At 39.9% G+C, this 21,293-nt stretch overlaps 1 protein-coding gene across 1 annotated transcript; it reads right to left on the reverse strand.

Annotated features, from left to right (window-relative positions):
- Positions 1 to 9,327: 9,327 nt before the first annotated feature.
- ZFAND5 (zinc finger AN1-type containing 5) lies at positions 9,328 to 21,283 on the reverse strand. The gene is made up of 6 exons (XM_062641078.1): positions 21,117 to 21,283; positions 19,154 to 19,311; positions 18,563 to 18,683; positions 18,045 to 18,142; positions 11,196 to 11,321; positions 9,328 to 10,971 (listed from the first exon to the last, which is right to left on the reverse strand). Exons 2-6 carry the CDS (start codon positions 19,302 to 19,304, stop codon positions 10,823 to 10,825), a joined length of 645 nt encoding a protein of 214 aa, XP_062497062.1. The 5' UTR covers positions 19,305 to 19,311; positions 21,117 to 21,283; the 3' UTR covers positions 9,328 to 10,822.
- Positions 21,284 to 21,293: the final 10 nt, after the last annotated feature.

Below are 21,293 nucleotides of genomic sequence, written 5' to 3' on the forward strand. Positions count from 1 at the left end.
TTTTGGCTCGGCTTTATCAAAAGGGTGTTTTCGTGTATTTATTTCACAATTTGCTTTGACAGAGAAAGCTTAGGGCTGGACAGCAAATTACACATGAAGTAGACTGGTTTCACAGAAAGCATGGAGTAACAGCCAGTCCTACCTAGCCTCCAAACAAACCAGACCTGGAAGCAGCAGAACATTTTGTACACGTTGTGCAAGGTCCAAACAGCTTGAGATTCATCTGCCGCCATGGAAACGTCTGATCTCTCTGTGCCAAGGCTGATAGAAACATGGAGATAGGCATTGCTGAAGGACAGTGTCAGATTCAGGGTTGGCCAGACTTGTGAAAAAATATTGTGCAGCCAATGTCCTTATCTGGAGCCAAAACTGATTTACAGTATCAAATGTCCACAGTGTCTTCCTCCCTGTACAAATGTGGTGTGTGGGATGAGAGCCGCTAGGAAGAAGAGAGCAGTAAGTGGATGCCAGGGCATAGAAAAATGGGAGAAGCAAGGCTCTTACTTACGTAAAACCTAATTCTTAAAAGAGGTCCTTTCTGACAGTACAATTAGAGCATGTTTATTTTACCTTCCTAGTAAGGGCACAAGACGAACAGGCATGATAGCTGCAGTGTGTCACCCTTCACAACTTCTTCCAGGGATGTTTTGCAAGTTCCCGCTGATGTGCCGTCTGCAAGCGCTACCAAAACTTTATGTTTTGGGACAAGGCTAAACTACAGACATATCAAGCTCCAACCCCAGCAAATTCGATGTTGAAATAGCTTGACTGCAAATAAGTGCACAAAGTGCAAAGTACCTCTTTGGATCATTATTCATACTCATTTCTGTAACTCGCAGAGCACCCAGGACAATTGCATTCCTTTTTAAATTGTCCTCCAAGTACAGTTAGTGACAAATGTTTGATGGATGGATGAACTGCTTGTTACTGGTATATAGCAATGATATGCACTTGTAACTTGTTTTCTAAACCCAAGTTTACTGTGCAACCCCAACATTCTTTCAGGTGCAAAGACCATGAAAATGTCAGCTGGTCTTTTCTTGTGAAAGAAGTTTATAAAACCTAAGGTCCTAGACATCATTACTAAGAATTACTTTGTAATAACCACAACAGTCCTTTAATAAGACTTACTCATCCTTTTACACTACAGGGCAAGAAAATCAGCATGGCCCCATTGCTTTTCCTGTCCTTGGCAGAGCCGAGGAAAGACCAGCAGGAGGCTGCTGCTTCTCTGCCAAGACAGGAGATAGATATAATGATGTGCATCTCCCTTGGTTTCAAGGATTCACCTGCCAGCTCTGCTCCTCTCTGGAGAAAAAAAAAGCCATTACTGACTGTCTGCAAAGGTCTAAGTAACCCACTCTGATAGTGAAAAATAGAATCATATTGTTCCCCTCTGTAATGTCCATGCTGCTCTGGGACAGTTAAACCTTTCTTTAGGCATAATTTTAACAACTACTTCCAGCCTCAACAGCATGGGAAAATGCTTATAAAGGGGACTCCTGCCTGTTCAGCAAAGAACGCTGAAACCTAGGTACTAATATTGCCTCAATAGTTGTTTTGGGTGGTTTTCTTATTTAGCCTGGCTGCTGAAGTGTTAATTACATATGTGATATTAATGCTAAATGCACCGAACTGTCTTTTGCATTTGCTGTGATTGTGACTCACTGAGTTCGCTAAATCTCTGCATGTTTAAGTCCAAAATATGGGGGCTGAGATAATGGATTTCCAAGAGGTGTTTAATAAGCAGACTCCTCCACTGCCCACTAAAATGCATACTAATACTCAGACAAAATTAAGGAAGCACATGATTTGTGTAGTGTCTCTCAGTGGCATAAACAGCTAGCTCCTACACTCCTCTCTGCATTTCCCTTGGTCTGTTTACTGTGCAGAAGGTGATCATCTTTAGGGAACTGTGGACTCTTCAATACTAAAATAACAGTTGACCATGACACCAGAGGTTAAAATATTTGCACAGTGGACTTTGAGACTCCTCTTTTAATATTTTATTGTCTCATCATAAAAACAGAACAAGTGCTGTCATTTATTGCTGCTTGCATGTCAGATCATGACATAAAATTCCTAGTTGCAAACCTTCATAAAATCATAAAGCAGACAGGAAAAACAAGCACTCCCCCTCATCCCCTTCCAAGAAATAATTTCCTTTACATTTTGTAGTGCTCCCCTTGAAGTTTGCAAGGACAGCCAGGAAACCTTCACTGTAAAGAATTTCACAAGTCAGGTCGGATACTGGTAAAATTCACGCAGAGGCCCTATGAAGGTGTCCTGGGTTCAGCAGTAGCAGTCATGTTTCTCCTTCTTGGTAGCTGGTGCAGTGCTGTGTTTTGACTTTCAGCCTGGGAACAGAGCTGATAACAATGATGTTTTGGTTTGGCCAAGGACTTTGTGAGCCTCATGCTCTGCCAGAGAGGAGGGGAAGCCGGGAGGAAGCAGAGACAGGACACCTGACCCAAACTGACCAAAGAGGTATTCCATACCACAGCACGTCATGCCCAGGAGGTAACTGGGAGTTAGCCGGAAGGGCTGGGGGACTGCAGGGTTGGAGGAGGTATCGGTCAGAGCTTGGTCGGGCTGGGGGGGTGAGTTATCGGTTGGCTGGTGGTGAGGTGTTGTATTCTCTTCCCTTGTTATTTCCTTTATCATTATTATCATTGGTGGTAGCAGTAGTGATCTGTGTTATACCTTAGTTACTAAACTGTTCTTATCTCAACCTGTGGGAGTTGCATTCTTTTTGATTCTCCTCTCCGTCCCTCCAGGAGTAGGGGGAGGGAAAGAAGGGGGGAAGTGAGTGAACGAGTTACCTGACTGAGTTTAAACCATGACAGAAGGACAATGTAGAAATTCTATGTATCTTCATCACTTCTAAAGGAAAAACATCACTCTGAAAATCCAGAAGGGGACCTGAGACACAACCCTCCCTTGCTGGAGAGATCCACATGGCAGCTTGCTTTGTGCAGGCTGTGGTGACACATTTGTGTCTTGCCTCTGAGCACAGGTAAAACCAAGGTCAGCATCCCTTGGGGAAATTCAATCTTCCCTGGCACTTGCAGTGAGTGTGGTGGTGTGAAACTGCTTGTACTGGAGCACTGCTGGAGGATGGGATGCTGTTCTGTCCTGTGCAGGCTCAGCTCTGCCTGGCTGACTTCAGGCATTTTGTCCACCTTTCAGTCAGTTGCCCCAGCAGCATGGGAACCAACAGAATCAGTGCAATGGGTGGAAATGCTCCCCCCTCTGTGGTGCACCGGGGGGCTGGGTTGGTCTTCTGACTGCACCTGCGCACTGCCAAAACTCTGCATCCACCATCAACCACAGTGGTGCAGTGGCCACCGATGGGGCACTGTGTTTAGCCTTCTGGGCTACTTGAAATATCTCTGAGCTCTGGTGCTCAGCAGGATACTGTCAAAGCAGTCCAATTTCATGGTGCTGGAGCTTGGCACTGTCAGCACAGATAAAATAAGCACGCCTGCCCAAAATATTCATTTGGCTTTGAAACTTCCTTGTAGGACTAGCTGATGTGCCTGATAATTTCTTTAGCTAAACAAATGGGGTAGCTTTGTCCTTAGTTTGTAATCCTGGAAAGGGGAACCTTAAGATGGCGGTTAGGTTTGTTGGGGTGTTTTTTTGGTGTTTTTTTTTTCCCCTGTTTTGTGTATTTTTTTTGTTATAACTTCCTTCTAAATTCAATTTCCTTATAATGAAGTTCCTTGTAAACACGCAAGAAAAGACTGTCATTCAGATGCTGAGTAACTAGGGGGAGAGTCTTGCCGTTGCTGGAGGAGGCTTTGCCAGGATGGGATTGGAAGGGCTGGGCCTGTCAGTGCATGGGTACTGCTGGACTCCCACAGCCCTGTCAGCCTGGGCTGGGGCAAGGGCAGCCCACCCAGGGCTGTTGGGGTACTGCTGGCATGGGGTTGGCAGTGTCAGGGATCAACCCTGCCAGGCTGTCCTGGTCACCCTTCCCTTCCAGCAGAGTTTGTGCCGTGCAAGGTCATTCTGGCAATCACTTGTGGATGTGACAGCAGGAAGCGGAGGCACAAAGAAGACAGTGGTTATCCACAGCTTATTTTGACCCTAATCGGACTCCTGAGCTGATAGCTGTGGTAGCTTTTGCTTTGAAGTGGGAAACAAAAGAGCTATACATTTTGCTCATGGCTGCAACCCTGCAAACACAAAACCTTTTAAAAAAGCAAGCATGCACCTGATCTCTGAAAAGCACAAGGCTTCGCTTCTCTACACACAGGACTCAGAGAAGTGAGGTGGGAGAGCAAAGGGCAGGGATTTTAAGATCCATCTCTCATCTAGAACAGAGTTGTGCACCAGCCAGGTGTGTTTGAACAATGGACTATTTTAGAATACAATGACCAGGTTTGGGAAAACAAAAGGATTTCATTCAATCCCTTTGGTTGTACTACACATAACTAAATTGTACGTGGTTAAAACAAAAATAAAAAGAAGTCAGTAACTGATGCTGGTCAAACATGGCCTAAAAAAGGGCATAGTTAGCACAAAAAGAAGTGGAAGTTACCATGACGGCTTAAGACTTGCAGTCAATAGTGACATTCTTGTGTTAGCTTTTTCAAAAACTGCCCTCTATTCGTAGCCCAAACCAAAGTACTACTCAGAAGCAGGGTGTGCATGTATTAACTTCATTTCTCCAGTACTAATAAGCTATGTAAAGCCATGTTCTTGGCAAAACCTCTTACTGCAGTTGGTTAAAAAATACCCTTCCCCAGCAGCTTTTCAAATTATTTGAAATACTTTAAGAAAATCACAGCCAGATTTGCTTCAAACTGTTAAAGTGCTACCAGAAGGAGAGAGGATGAAAGAGGAAAGCAAAGGCCAGCCAAAGCTGCTGCAGGAGTTACAGAATAAGGATGGTTCCAAGGTTTGGGAACAGAAGTGCAATGGGGTAAGGCTATTCTAGCCTATTTGCTGCTTTTATTATTTGGTGTGGGTGTGACACAGTAGTTTCCTGAGCTGAAATGCCAGCAATTGAAGATTTAATAGCCTTATCGAGGACAAAGTGTGGTGGTGGGTGGATTTTAGCTTCCATAGAAACATATTGCAGTACACAGATAATTTGAGGCTGTAGGATTTGCTGTAAGGTACAAACAGGAAGTTACCTCTAGATAGAGGTGCAGCTTGTGCAGTGCCTGCTCAGGCCCCAGTCAAAGGGCTGCTGCACCATTCCTGGCTGTCACTGACCTCAGGATGGAGCAGAAGCTGTTTCTACCACAGCGCTTGGGGGAAGCAGGAATGTGGCAGAGATGTCCTTGAAGAAACAAGGAGAGCTGGGTCTGGAACCAGGCATTGTAACTGCTGTTCTATGCAGCCAGGGGTAGTTTAGGACATGGACTGTGTGCTCTTCTCACCGAGAGACGGGCTTGGCCTGCACTTGTGGCAACCACAGGTTGTTGTACCACTGCTCCTGGCAGCTTAACTCACCCACCCGCTCTGTGGTCTGCGGTATTGCTCTGTTAAACGTGGCTTTTAGACTTAGAGCACTTGGACAAAAACCTCCCTACTCCACTGGCGTGGACAGGGGTTGAAAACTCACTCTGTAGGAGAGTCAAGCAGCTGCTGGCAAGTAGCCTGCTAATACGGCTCAGCTCACAGGAGCCAGGACCACAGGGCTGCCTCCCTGCTGACCTCTTCTGTGTTTCGTCCTCACCTCTGTGCACTGGGGACGGCAATCCTCACCCACTGTTGTGAAGGGCTCTAGGAAACAAAAGAGTAAGAGGACTGTAAAAGTCCTAATGTTATTATTCACTGATACAAACTTTGGTCTCCAGCAGCTATTTGCAGAGAAGTGTTAAATGCATCTATTTACTGAAGGCTGGGTCTCCACTGAGAAATGACTGTCCTGACCTGTGATTCAGCCTCGCCAACTGACAAACTGTCAAACACAACCACCTCTGCTCATGTGAAATGCTGAGTAAATGAACTTTTACCTCAAGGCCATTTCCTAACATAATATGATTTCCAAAGTCTGGCTTAGAACATCTTGCTGGGGAGCCAGTGAACTATTTCCACTGTTGGTCCTTTATAGTCAGATGTTTGCATGTAAGAGACTAAATTACTAATATCAGCAAAATACCACTTTAAATCAAATGTAAACCCATTTCTGCAACATGCACGTTCAGGGCTTGGACTCAGCTAGCAAACCATGAAGCACAACTCCTGTCTCTCACTGCCTCCTCCTTGCACTAAATCCAGTATTTGGTGAACTTTTTATCAGCTGTTGTGATGACTGAACAGGAAGCAAAACACCCATGTCTTTGGTCCTACAAGGTCAGTTAGAAGGTGCGCTAGTAGAAATAGACAAATCTCTATGGATATTGCACATCAGGTGAGTCCACTATAGCAATCAAAGGAACCAACTTGGTCTCACTCTGAAGAGTGTAGTCAGACTGAAAGGGATCAAGATTTTTCCCAGGCCAAAATCCCATGCTCCTTAAAATACAACTAAGGAAAATCTACTTAGCCTAATCCTGCATAAACCTAGTCTGACCTGGTCTCCCAGAAGCATTATCAAAGTCAAATGATCCAGCGCACAAATTGTTTCACAGACTCCCTTGGGAACACAGGGCATATTCACCATATACCCAACTTCTTCCTCACCTACTAAAGTAAACTTCAAATCTACTGTAAAAATGCTGTTTTCTTCAGGAAAATCCTATCAGCAAATGAAGCATGTTGGGTGGGTTTTAAACAATATAAATGTATGCTGTGGTAAAGAGTAGATAAACATGAATGCAGAACAGTGAATTAAATTACTTTTCATCAGATCCTACAATGCTATAGTCTTGTGGTATTACAAGTGAAGTTTCACAGTGGGACTTGATCCTTTCTCACTATATTGCAAAATCACTAATCATGCAAAACTATTAGAAAGGGGAGCTGCCTCTGAAGATGAAAGGTCTAAGCCATAGGGCGCATTTCTCTACCCAAGTATTTGCCATGCGGTTCAACAAGCACTTTCTGCTTCTAACACCTTTCTTACAAAAGAGTATTACCAGCAAGTGAATAAACATCACTATACTTTCAGAAAACAAAATATACTACATGTAAAGATTACTGTCAATGAAATCTGAACCTGAAATCAACCAAAAAGAAGTCCAAAGATACATCTCTAAATATGAACAGCTAATGTTTAGTGATGCATTTCAGACACCGGAGAGAGAGGCTGAGATATCCATAGTTGCAGTGAGAAAATGAAGCTGAAAGCTTCATTCTGGGAGCAGCCATACTGAATCATGGCTTCACTTTATCCTTTAGGTCATGTTGCCTCCATTTATATTGATTTCATTATTGTACCACCAGAAGAAGGCATAAGAGGAACCTGGAAATACATGAACCCAGAAGAGCAGGCTGAAAGTGACTTACCATCAACAGTGTTCACAGTCCTATCAAAATCACCTCAGGAACCCAACAAAACTGCAAACCAAACCATTTTCAAACTTGATTTTTCCCCTAAAAGTGAGGCATACTGGCAAGGGGTAGGGAGAAAAATAAGACCAATTCAGATGCAACCGCATTTTGACGTAGCGTAGCAAGTGAGGCAGCAGGCAGCCAAGGTGTCTCATTAGGTGTCTAGTTAACTAGAATTGGCTATTATGCAATTAGTCAATGACACTAACTCTTTCCTTGGATTTAAACATTTTTCATGAACACTGCAGCCTCGGTGATTCATTTAGCAAACACAGTCCTAGTCTATCATGGAGAAGCCTGTAGAACATAGTGTTGCATGGCCATTAACAGTAAATAGGCAAGTATTTCAGAGAGTGAAGATTACTAAACAGGTTTTAGTTTAGTTTAGCTGCTTTCATTTACTCATTTGTTTGTATGTTCCATTTTGTTCCTTAACTATATAAAGCCCTCATCATCTGACAAACTTGTTTGGGACAGAGGAACTCTTCCCAGAATAGCGTGCTTATGTATAAGCTAAAAACATCTGTGTCTTAACAGTCAAACGGTGAACGAGGATCGGTGTTACGGGATCATGTTTCTTTCTTGGAAGATGTACCATAGTGTTTGCTTGAAAGATTAAATACCCCCTCCTGTATCCACTTTGTCATTACCTACTGTTAAACAGCCTTCCCCTCCTCAAAGTGGTTAGTGAGCCACAGAAGAATTAATCCTGAATGATTATAGACACTACAATAAATTATTAATACAACAAAGCTCAGTAGAGAGCTTGCAGACCTACTTTTCATTACAGACTCACATGCCATTTATGGGCAATTTACATATGATAAAGTTTATGATTTTACAGGACAATGAGGGATTTTATTTCATACCTTCCCCCACAATTATTTCAGATTTCTTAATTTTTTTTTCCAAAAATGAGATCAACTATTTCAACACGTCTTCTAAAGTACAGCCTTTGTTCAGATGAAAAGCAGTGAGATTGAGGCCATCATAATGATTAAGTACCAGTACTATACTACCTGTCCTAAAACACCAGCCACAACAGTATCAAAAAAACAGACACGTTCTCCTTAAATAACCTTTTCAGATTCCAAAGGAAAAAAAGGGGGAGTGAGGCATTTTAAGCTGCAATGGAAAAGCTGATTTAATACAAAAGGCAGAAAAACTGCCGTTTTAGTGCTTTAACGCAGTTTCATGACCAAGTCATAAAATTCACCCTGGAAAATGAAGTTTCCAAGCATTCCCATGTTCCCTTATTGGAGGCATATACAGTGGCTACAGTAGTAATTTATCATGCAAATATCAGCCAACTGGTGGGATGCGCATTATCGATTTCAGATACAAGCAATTTTTATGCATTATCCAGCAGTCCAAGATGTCTTCCTCCAAAGCAACATATACAGTGTCCTCTGTCCTTCTCTCCCACTGATAAATCTGGCATATTTAATGTCCACAAGGATAAATGCGACATGTTTAACATCTGTTGGATGCTGACCCTCACAGTAACCGACTAGGTCTGCTGGTGAAGCTGTGGACAGAATGGCATAGTCAGTATACTGGCTCTACTACAACAGATCCATTTAAAATAAGCTTTATAGGCAAAAGAAACCTTTGACGTTCATTGCCAATCCACTCCTTTGCCCCCTTTAAGCACTGTGTTGTGTTGCTGGCATTTTTGTCAGGCCATCAGGTACTTATCAGTGTTCCAGCTGCTCATGCAAGTTATCTTAAGAGGAACTGGCATATCCAAATAAGGATATTAAGATAACATTAAGATATCTGTAACAACTAGTACTAACTTTGCACCTCAACATCTACAAGGTCACCTTGTGATTACAGCAATAATTAAAACCAATGCACTATCACAAAAGGAAGTTATTTCCTTCTGTACATGATTTTTATTATTTACATAATACAATACAGCATAAATGCTGGGTAGCATAATTATGTGCAATACATAAATATGAACTATCTGTACATGTTTGCATATCTAATAACCCAGAAGAACAAAGTTAGAAGCAAAAACCTGGTAATTTAATAGTAAAGTAAAAACTAAGATTGAACACTGTAATAAAAATCGGAAGTTCAGGAATAGGGCCTTGTGTACATATGTAACTATTTACAGATGAGAACAGGCATTATCACAACACTAGTCTAAACTGTACTTGTTTATATAAAAAAATCACAAGTTTCATACATCACAAAAAACCCTTCCATTATAACACAGAAGTGATATTACCAGACAAGCATCAGTGAAGTATACTGCCTTTTCTAGAGTTGTTATTGTACAATGCTGTAGGTAATGCAGCCCATGCAATACACCCAAGAACACTACAGTCCTATACCCAAGTACAATTAAAAGTGATAAAGCAGCCCTCCAAGAGTGGTTCCAGCTACCACTTAAGTCTACAGCAGTCATGTTGGGTATGGTTTTCCATGCAGAATGGTTCCAACTGCTACATCTAAAACTAGAAAAAATTAACTCCTAACATTCTTTCAAACTCTGAAAACGCAGAATGTAAGTAGTATATGAATAATAAACTGCTCCAATACATCAGCAACTTACTCTTCAGACACATTGCTTGATAGAGCTGCTATGGTATTTCTAAAAACATATGTAACCTTTTTTTTGTATACCAATTTTGCAATACTGTGGCACACATTTTTGTCTATGCACAGAAAAGCAGACTGTCTGCAAGCCAGTTTGTAAGTTCCTAGCAGGACATTTCCTTTGAGAACTTGTTTTCACATTTCTGAAGTTAATGTAATCTTTTCCAAAAGAGTTTTCTTCTCATACTTATCTGATTTTTCCCATTTTTTTCAGTGCAACTGATGACTTTCTTAAATATGACACCAACACTCATCTTACTGGAATGGTGGGCGCCTATATGTAGCTTACATTCTGCTGGAAAACAATGGAGTGTGGAAGCTAAATTCAGGATGAGATTTTAAATTATAGAAGTAGACTGCCAATCATTTTGATACATCCTTCTCCAAAGCAGGTACATAACACCAGCCAAAAATTGTACACCTCAAACACATCTTGAAAGGCAGATCTGCTACAAATATGCAGATAGCATACATCTGTTGGCACAGCTGAACTAGAGTCTGTCCTCTGTGCATGTGTATTCCTGTGCAGGTTTCTGATCATCCAGTTATATTCTGGGGAGGGCATATGTATTTTCAAGGGCTGTATCTATCCAATTCTGCCTGTAACAAACACCCAAACATTCTGAAATATTGTTAAGACAGACAAGACTAAAAGTCAAACTTTGAAGAACAGAAAAACAGCCATGCACTTGTTCTTTCACGTTTTCCTAGGATGTACTGAAAACAAAACAGAAAGTCAGTCTTTTCACAAGCAGTTAATTTATATTCTTTGTATTTTTTCAGCCACCACAACTGGATTCTCTTTCCTGATTTTTGCTGCAGCTTCTGCTTTGTAATCGTATGGGCAGTTATGCTTGTCAGAATAACGGTGAAGTCCACAAAATAAATTTCCACATCTGCAGTCAAATCCTGTACACAGAAAAAGAATCAACATCACTAGGAAGCTTCACACTTAATTAAGTTGTAAATTAACAGCTTAGTCACTACAAAGGGGTTGTGTTCAACTACTGTTGACATACAGAGTAAGAAAAATGAGGAGGGCAATAACAATACAGCTATTTAATTAAGTTCAATCTAACAAGAGGCAACTAAACATACAGATCTGTTCAAAACTGATGAAATATTTCTCATACCTGTAAGGCCAACCTTCTTTCTGCACATGAAACATCTGTTCTTCTTTGGTTTGGGCAGTTCAGAAGCCCTCTCTTCATGCTGTGAAGTACTAGGCTGAGAAACTGATGGGCTTGGTTGAGTAACAACTGTTAAAGCAAGCAAACAAAATAAAGGTTAAATGTCTTTTTCTTAACTTCAGTAGCTATTCAGTAGCATGCATGTATTATTTCTTAAGGATTGATTCCCCCTACTAAGACCCTGCTGTTTGTTGTCTAAAATACGACACAGACAGTCTACAAAAATGTAAATCAGGAATACGGATTTTTAGGTACTCTGTTCTTTCCTTTTGGCTCTACACATGACAATCTCACTTTCCCCACAGTTCCACCCGCTAGAAAATGTAAGGCCCTTCTTTAGTACACCTGTACAGGTTTTTAAGGCCAGAAGTTCCACACACACATTTAATATTTAAAAAAAAAAATCATACGTTTAATTAACATTCAATCTAAAACAATAATACTGTCCCAACTAAAGCTGTTGAATAGAAGGGACAGCTGTAGAGAATATAACTAATGGGAACATATTTTAGAAAAAAAAAAATGGAATTCAGTAATGTGTTACTATAGTAGTACTAGGTTACTCTGCCATTACACTTGAGAAGTCAGATGCCCGAAACAATTCACCAAGACAGCAGCTAACAAGCCATTGATTTTGTGACAGACGCAGCTACAAACCACACAGTTCAAAAAAGCCCTCACATTTTTGACTTTCAGTAATTTAAAGAACTGGCAATTTACACTGAACATCTGTATTTTTGCACTGTATACAGAGTTAGTGTTCAACTATGCTACTGTTCAAAATTAAGTCATTTTTCAATTGCCTTTGTAATGAACACCTTCGGACAAACTTGAGTCATGTTTATTTAAGTCCCTGAAGGTTAAAAATTTGTCCTTTTGTGAACTTTTGTGAACCTGTTCATTTTGAAAAAATGAAACAAACAAAAGTTTTTTTTCCAATTAAGCACACTTTTTTTTTAAATATCTTTTCTATATCCAACCTGGAACAGAGGAAAGCTGAGAGGTGCATTTGTACAATCCTTGTATGGTTTTCCTGAACATTCCCATCTCTTTAATAACATCTGTTGTTCTAAACCAGAACAAATTGTAAAACACGTTCCAGAATAAATAGCGTATATAACCTTTAGGGACTTTTTTTGTAATCAACTTTACTCACACATAGATTTGTTAGCTGAGATTCTTTTGGATCAACAAATGGTGTATTTGTGAAAAACAGTTTTTTTCCAAACATGAAGAAACAGTTATGTTGCCTTTTTTATATCTTTACTCCTCATAACTTGCTTTTTAAAACTGCATTTGAATTACCACATTCACAGGTTTTCTAAAAGCCAACTATTATCGCAAATACCTAGAAAGCCCACAATTCACTATACAAGCTCCCTGTTAAGACTTCATAGTTTAAACAAGATTTAAAAGTGGCAAGCTCTCAGAAGTAACAAGGAACCTTCACTGCTCATTGCCAAAAACTTTCATGCAATGTAACAATTGTTGCTAATGTATTCTTATACTTTAGTTGTAGAGCCCTAATGAACAAGACTGTTTACTACCTTTATTTTTTGTCACCTTGCATAGATGTTTTTCTAAAGTTTGTGAAATTCAGAGTCATTGCTGGTTTGCCAAGTCTGAGGGATAAATAAACTACTACACTACAGTCACTAATACCACTGGCACTTTTTGGAGTAGTTTCTTCTTCTGCTTTTGTGGGGTTTTTCTTGTGCTTTTTTTTCTTATTTTTTGAGAAAAAACACCTTTGTCCTGATGATTAACATTCTCCAGATGAATAGTTACATTTCTCTGAACACGTTTTTAAATCTGACAGAAAGCAGAGCTTGGTATTTCAATCTGATTGAGAGTGTGACCGAAAATCAGGCTGAAACCCAGCAGTATCACTATCAGTGTAAACCTGTTGGACACCATGCAACCTGCCTGCCATCAGCTATGGCCTTAAAAAAAAAAAAAAGAAAGTAAATAACCAAACATCTCCAGAACCAACCTACCGATATGAGCCCATGCTGTTTCAATGACATGCAAAGAAAAAGGCAGAAGGGGCAAATCAACCGAGACCTAAATAAAGCCACGCACAAGGTGGACTAAAAGAAAACTGGAAGAGGAGCAACTGTTACCACTGCGTAACACAGCAACAAGGAAGCAGAAGTGCAAACAGCAACTTCACAGGAATCACCAAGGCAAACAGCCTAGTAGATCGTTCTACCATAAAACAGACACTGAGAATAAATTCACCTAAGGGAAAATGTTAATCAACTACTTCCAAGTATACTTCCCCCTTACCATGAAGAAACCGTGGCAACCGGCAGCCCAGGAACTAGACAGTGACCCTAAGAAACTGGTGGCACGTTTCCTGCAAGGGCTGCTGAGCAGGATCCGCCTCCCACCACCACATGTTCCAAGAAGGAAAAGCAGTGCACAACATGCAATAATGGGTACTAAAAAGTACCAAGGCAAGATGGGATATAGTCCCTTAAATACCAATTAAAAGGTTCAATTTGTTGCTCTCCATGACCAAAGGATTCTCCTATTATTTCACCCCAGACTCAAGTCTGAGTATGCATTTTTACTATGTTAAACCTTCAGAAATGTGCTTCTGAGTAATGTCTAGGGCACAGGCAAAGCTGCCTACCCTGCCCTTACTTAAACTTCAGGACAAAATCCATCTTCATCAACTTGTGGCTCAGATGAAAAATAATGTGAACTGTACATTTGTGATGACATCAGGAGCCACTTTAAATTCATCAGATACTATCCTGGTAACTGCTTGTCACAAAAGGCTTATTTTCGCACAGATCCAAGCCCAACTGGGCAAGTTAATTCCAGTCCTCAATATATTAATTTAAAAAAATCATACAGTGTTAATATTCAGACAAAGTGCTCTAGCTGATTGCTCTATGATCAACATGGAATGAATTAACTGAAAAAACGTTGGAAGTTAGAATATAAGGGTTACTGCTAACTGGTAGACTTGCTTCCTCAGTAGCAGTGCTCAGATGAAACAAACCTGTCACCATTAAACCAGGTTTAACACAGTTGCTGTTGGCATGTACCCCTTTCCATCACCATGGTCACTTCATTCCCATTACTAGAATTACAGCTACTCAGCCTGTATGCAGAAAGGTCCTACACCAAGTGGAGAACAAACTTTTTCTCAAACCCCAAACTATTAAGCCACAGTGACTACGTGTGGCTGCCACTCAAAATTAAAAACTACTAAGAATAGAATTTTACAGTAGCTTTCCTTATATAAACCAGTATGGCTGCTGCAAAAGAGCATGCCTACTGTAGGAATTTCCCCACTGAGATTTCACACTGGAATGAATCCAATGCTTCAGTTGAACAAAACATGATGAAAGTAAAGAAATGGCACTTTTTAACCCTCCCCATATCAGAAGTGACCAGAAAAGGCTACCAGAGTAATGCTGGTAAGTTTTTAAAACCTTCTCTCATAAACAAAAATGAACCCAAATAAGATCCCAACAGCTTAAACTGCATGACTTTCACATAACATACTGGCGAGGCAAAGCCTTGAAAGCATACTTATGGCTTCACAATATGATACCTAATCCTACTGCTCCCTAAACCAGAGCTATTACTTAGTTTAAAAACAACAAAACACCAAACAATAACCAAAACAAAAGCCCCAAGCCTCTGGTACACATGCCAATACTAACTACATCTTGAAACACAGACCTGGCTCATCATTCAAGAAGGTAATGGTCTACAAAAGTATAAGAAAACGCTAAAAATACACTGTAACTGGGAACAATATAATTGTTTAAACATACAGGTTTTCAAACAGTTTATTTTTAGTGGTTTCTAGGTAACTTAATTCTCTTTCTTGTACAAACTTTTATTTCCACTTGAATACCTGCTAAAAAAAAACAAACCAAAACACCAAACCCCATGTTTCTTTAAGGAAGGGCTCCACAATGCCTCGACAACTTGGTATACATTGCTCCGACAGTGTAGCATGAGTAGTTCATTAGGTTTTACATTTAATTCCAGTAACTCAGAGGGAAAAAAAAAAAAACACCAGCTATGAACTATATTTCTATAATGCTTTAGGTGTAGTCTGACTTCAGGGAAGTGTGTATTAAAATTCAATCCTTAAGAAGTGTAAAAGCTTACCAAAACGCTATAAAAAGTATTTTGCAAATATTTCCTGCTTAGGAATTTGAGTTTGGACATAAAAACCTTTAGGTATCTCTAACTTTTGAATCATTTAAACACAAAACTACACTATTTAACTATGAAGTCAAAATATAGCACATTACACATGTGAATTACAACCAACTAGGTCATTTACATCCATCCTGCCTTTCTCTTTCAAATGTCAAGATACAATTGCCTTAACATGAGATTTATTTTGAATGTGAATCCAGGTGGCAACCTCAACCTGTTTGAAAAGAAAGAAAAACACACACACACACAAAAAAAAAAAAAACCACCAAGAAAAGTAAGCTTGTTAAGCTTCATTGTTTCATTGTTCTCAACTTCACCTTCTCAAGTCAGTTCCAACAGCAGGTTAGTATAACTTTATTCTAAAGCCTGCTAAAAAATACTAAATAAATAAATCAGTTGACCAAAATTTTTTTTTAATACTTCCTACCTGTAAGGAAAATAGCCAAAATGTCACTTGCTAATGAAAATCTGTCAGAAAAGACTGTGACTTCATACTGTTGAAGTATAAGGAGAACAAGCTACTTTGCTTAAAGGCTACATTGTCTGTTCATGATCTGTTATTATCTGACAGATGGTTATGAAATTCAGTTGCCAGAGTCAGACACTGCTTACAACTAGACTGGTTTCATTAGCAGCTCCATGACTGTAGCATTATCTTAAGAGAATCTTAGGTGTACCTCACGAAGTTTTATTTGTTAGTATGAGGCAATGTGACTTATTTACCATTGTTTGAGTTTCTCCTTGAGAGGAGAGACCAACACACATTGGATGCTGCTTGAAAAACCAAGAGAATTAAACCACAACTAGTCCAGACACAACAGGGATCTTTACAATAAGTCTAGGCAAGCATCTATTGCCTGCAAGTCAGAGATCAATGTAACACTGAATACAGCCAAGACTTTGCATATTTTAGATGTCCAACAAACGCTAAGAATAGTACATAAAGACTCTATTTTATGCCATCTGCAACCTACGCCAAACCATAACACTCAAAAAGGAACTGGAGTTTTATGGCAGCTGAGGCCATCTCATGAATTTACAGGTATATACTCAGGAAGGCAGTTTTTTTTTCCAGACTCGTGTACATTCTCTGGTAGTTTTTCCAGTGATCTTTACACACAGCTTTCACCTCGTAGTACTGTTTGCAACAATACCATCAGCAAGTGTCTTGTACTGCTTTTGGATTTTTTCCCCTAATCTAATAGAGTCCTTTGTGACAGTACCTACCATACTGTTGACCCACAGTACCATAAAATGGGTAACAGATGAATAATAGCTGAAGATTGTCCTTTACACTTGGAAAAATGACAGATTCTTGCTGGCAGTTCTAATAACAGTAACGTCACCTATTAGTTTGCCGCTACCATTTTATGTATTCCTTTTTCCTGCTTGCTGCATTTCATGGAGGAATTTGTAGCAGGGCAAAATGTGCTTATGAATTTTGTAGCAAAGTCTGTTTCTCAGTTACACACGAAAGCCTCTTCAGATGACACCAGTTAATGTCGTGCTGGTAATACTTGCAAAAATCTCCTCTCAGTCTATACATAATGAAAACCCCATATTGTATAACTACTTTAGCTCATGTCACAGAATCTTGACTTAGCATGACTTACTGCAAATGGTAAAATACTCTGTACAAGTATTGAGCAATAAATTGTCAGGTGTCAGAGCGGTCTTTGCCAGCAAAAATATATCTGGGTAAAAAAAAAAGGTAAAAATATCACTTATACAGTTCTGAGTAGCGTCTGCTGCAATTTTTATCTGACTTAAAAACTGGAAAAATGAATTTTATCTTCATCTTGAGTGAACAGACTTCCTACTAAACATCACTGTTTCAGCTCTGTCAAATAAAAAAAAAGTGTGGGTATGTTTCAGTATGGAATAAGTGGTTTAAGATATCCATTTGAACAAATTGATCTTACTAGTTCCAGGTAAGAAAGCAACCCCTTCTGCCTCCCTCCAAGAAATACTCGACACTGTAATTACTACAGCTACAACCTTCCAGTACAAGAATAAAATTTTTAAATTGACAATTCACACCTAGCAATTAATGCTGCAAGTATCCTACATCCACAGAACAATACTTTGATAATACTTACTGATTACTGAATTAGTTCAAGAACCCTAAACAGTTTTTGTTAGTATTTTTAAACTACATACTCCTTTCACCCACAGCCTCACTCCTGTGTAAAACGGAATATTAGTAACTCTATTCTCCAAATGCAACAAGTAATTTTGACTGCCATGAGTCAGCAGAAATTGTACTCGTAGGAAATACACAGAAATCTCAACACTTCAAAACTGAACACCTTGCCCAAATCAAATTTTTATATTTTTTAAAAACAAAGGTTTGGGAGTCAAAACCCTCACAGGTGTTGATTTTTTTTTTACTAACATTGAAAATGCATCTCAAAACCCTATTGTGGCACTAGTCCTTCTTCTTGCTTCTGCCAGGGGAGCGCTCAAGATGCACCTTTCATCATCTTAACGGTTCCTTAAGATCGGCCACCACAACAGGAGATACCTACTTAGAATGTTACCAACTTGTCAGCTCCCACTATGTCACCAGTTGTACACAGTGCTACTCTGCAAACATACCTGGCTCAGTCTCTGTTTTCGGAGTTACTTTTTCCTCTCTTGAAATGCTCATTTCTGTCATTTGCTGAGTTACAGGCAAGGCAGCAACAGGCACATTTCTGTTTAAGTGCAGTGAAACACACAATTTCTGTTAGCTTTGAATTCGTAACAAAAGCTTAAGCTGTCCATACCCATTAATAAAGTACCTCTTCAATTCCTACTGATACATGTTTGACCTCTGCCTCTACTATCTTCAAACTGCATTTTTTACTACTCTGTTTTAGCTTTCAGTTTAGAAGAAGACAGGCAAACCTGCAGCAATTACTCCCCCAGGTAAATCAAAACCATCCTTTTAAATGTAGCAGTCCAACCCCAAATATTTTAATCAGCTCTTATTTACACAGATTCCTGGAACACTGGAAGGTAGACTGTCCCTTTTTCCTCCCCAGATCACTGCAAGAGGGCAGGATTGCCACAGGCCTTCAACTTGCAGCGCACTCACACCTCATTCAAACCTCAAAATGGTATTTTCATCTTACCTTGATTTTTCAGACGTGCTGCCAGCAGCACCTTCACAGTTGTTTAAGCTAGTGTCTGCACTCTGTACAGATGGAGAGTCTGGAGAGTCTGAGGTAGGACTGTTGGAACCATTGGCTGTTCCTATATAAGAATTTGGTAAGTTAGTTATAAACAGATTGTAAAGCATGTTAGGCAACCAGTTTCATAAACAGCTATGAACTGTCTGGATACAATCTTCACTGCTACTGCATATTACTCGTACTTTAAGACAGGCTACACTGTTAACAACCAAAATACAAAGACTGTGTAAGAGGAGGCTTAAGTGGGAAAGCAAATTACAGCTGAATGCCAAGCAGACCAGAACACATTACACAGAAATATATTTTTATTTTTAGCATGATTTAAAGTAGTATTCTCTTTGATATTCGTTGTTTTAGTACACAGGTTTCATAAGTTCTCCTGAAAAATGTTCTGGGATTCCTTGCCATCTTCTGTATGTTTTATTTTAAAACGAAAAATAAAATTAAAAGAAATGAACCCAAAACAAACACCATCCCCCCCCACCCCCCAACCAAACCAAAACACCCCCACCACAAAACACACACCCTTACCCATTGGGCTGATTCTACCACTATTCTGCTGTCTCTGAAGATGCTCTTTGTAGCAAACAGAACACATTCCATTTGTCCTAGGATTTCCATAAAATCCACATCCTGTACTACACAGCATGGGCCCTGGGGTCTGGTTTGTCTCCTGAGTCATCTTGATGCTGTAAATAAAACCAGAGCTGCATTAGAGGCTGGCATGTCACCAAAATCAATTATAGGGTTATAGAATTAAAGCATGTCTGCTCACCCTGCCCCACCAAAATGATATCAGCATTCTTAAAGAGGGTTATATGAATGTTAATATACCATTCAATACTGCAACTGTATTGCCAAGTAACATCGTTAAGAAACTTTCTAAGGGAAGAAAAAGTGTCAGCATACTAATACTGAGAAATAATGTACTTGTTAGGCACCAAGCTGCACAACAGCATTTGACAGACAAAAAGCCCTTTATTACCAGCCTCTTAGTACTAAGAGGGACATGCTTAATAAGCAGAACCAAGTTCATATCTACTAAACAATTCTGGCAAATAACATAGTTTATTTTTATCCCAAATTCCAGCAGAAAAGCCCCACTTTTTCAGTAATGTTTTAAATTATTTTGATGCTAATTCCAGTATTATTAATTCCTATTTTCACAATACATTTGTCAAACAGAACAATAAAAATCCCTGAAGTATTGGCAGCAGCCAATACAGCAGTCTGTATCCCTATCTTTAGGAGGAGTTTCCAAAACAAGGCTCATGTGCACTGCTTAAATTGCACCTAAAATCTGATACTGAGTACTAACTGGCAACAACATGTGTACAACAGGCATTTCAACCAAGAATCTAAAGACCATTTCTGAAATAAGTTTAGACTGGGTCTAAACTCTTACTCTTCCAAGAGAAATAAAGATAACAACTTTAAACTGTTGAATATGTTCTATTCCACAGCCTACACATAAACAAATGAACACCTGGCAATTAAATCCTTTGTGCTAATAAAGTAAGACTTGGTGAACTCCCAAAGACTCACAGATGCTAACTCTGCCATGAACTGCTTAGGTTACGAATAAAAATACTTAACCTTCATTGCCAGTTAAACTCTGCAAAGCAAGGTTAGCAGAAAAAAATTAACAGCAACCAAATCTTTGATTCCCAAGGGCAGTAAAACTGGAACAGAGTAATCAAGCAATTACTACAAACTGAGGACATGTAAGAATATTGCCCTGCCCTCCCAAAATTTAAATTTAGTAGAAGCACTGTATATGACACCTGAAGACATTTTAGTATAACCTCTAGATTGCTGTCTTCTTATTCCAGGAAGAGTTACAGTAAGAAATATCTGTCTGTTGATTCTTGTGAGAAATCAAAAATGCCAAAAGCTAATTCACTACAACTTACAGAGAAATACTTTTTAATTAAGAAGTCCCACACTACAAGTAGTATTCCAGCAGTATGATAACTGCAACCAGCAGCTGCCTTTGTCTAAACTAAATTTCTGTGATCAAAGTAAAACAAGAGCAGGAGAAAGTAAAATAAGCAAAATTCATCAGCTTGCCTGCTGGTGGTCACAGGACCTCATTTTTCAAGTATAAATAGTAGTAGTATAAATACGTTATTTATACTACATTATTAATGCCTTTGTAACACCTTCCAGGTACAGTTTCCTTTCAGGACTACAAAACAGCTTCACACTTATTTTTAAACAGTTTTACGGCCATGAACACACCAGCCAAAGGAGTCAAAAGAAACCACAGCCCACCTAGAGAAACGTAAAAATCTTGTCATCTACATTCTAGACCCATATCAATGTAAGTAACGACTGTCCTTCGGCCCTTTTATCAAGCAGGTAAACTGGAACAGCTATCAAACACACTCCCACCGCCACCCTCAGCTGATTTGCTTCGCCCTCAAAGAAGCGTGCTGCGAGCACGTTTCACCACCACCTAAATCTAGCTCTAAGTGCTAACGCTGGTGTTAACCTGCTACAAGCCGGAGTCTCCGCAACTCCCCTGCCAGCAGCACACACTTCTCCTGCTTGAGGCGCACGCCCCTGACCGAGCCGCAGCTCCCGCCGCCCCAAGACGACCGGCTGTCACCCGCGCTGCTGCTGACGAGGCGCCCGCCGCCGCCACCTCTCCAGCTGCCGCGCGCTCACC

This window comes from Pezoporus occidentalis, unplaced genomic scaffold (assembly GCF_034315485.1).
Source record: "Pezoporus occidentalis ecotype Australia unplaced genomic scaffold, CSIRO_AGI_Poc_V1 ctg117, whole genome shotgun sequence".
NCBI lineage: Eukaryota > Metazoa > Chordata > Aves > Psittaciformes > Psittacidae > Pezoporus > Pezoporus occidentalis.

What these genes read in the sequence shown, in the direction of transcription:
- ZFAND5 (XM_062641078.1), bottom strand. Translation starts at nt 19,304, where the DNA reads ATGACTCAGGAGACAAACCAGACCCCAGGGCCCATGCTGTGTAGTACA. An exon ending in AGCACGTCTGAAAAATCAAG is followed by an intron (nt 18,143 to 18,562) that starts GTAAGATGAAAA and finishes GCACTTAAACAG; the next exon opens with AAATGTGCCTGTTGCTGCCT. An exon ending in AAAGAAGGTTGGCCTTACAG is followed by an intron (nt 10,972 to 11,195) that starts GTATGAGAAATA and finishes TTCTGTGTACAG; the next exon opens with GATTTGACTGCAGATGTGGA.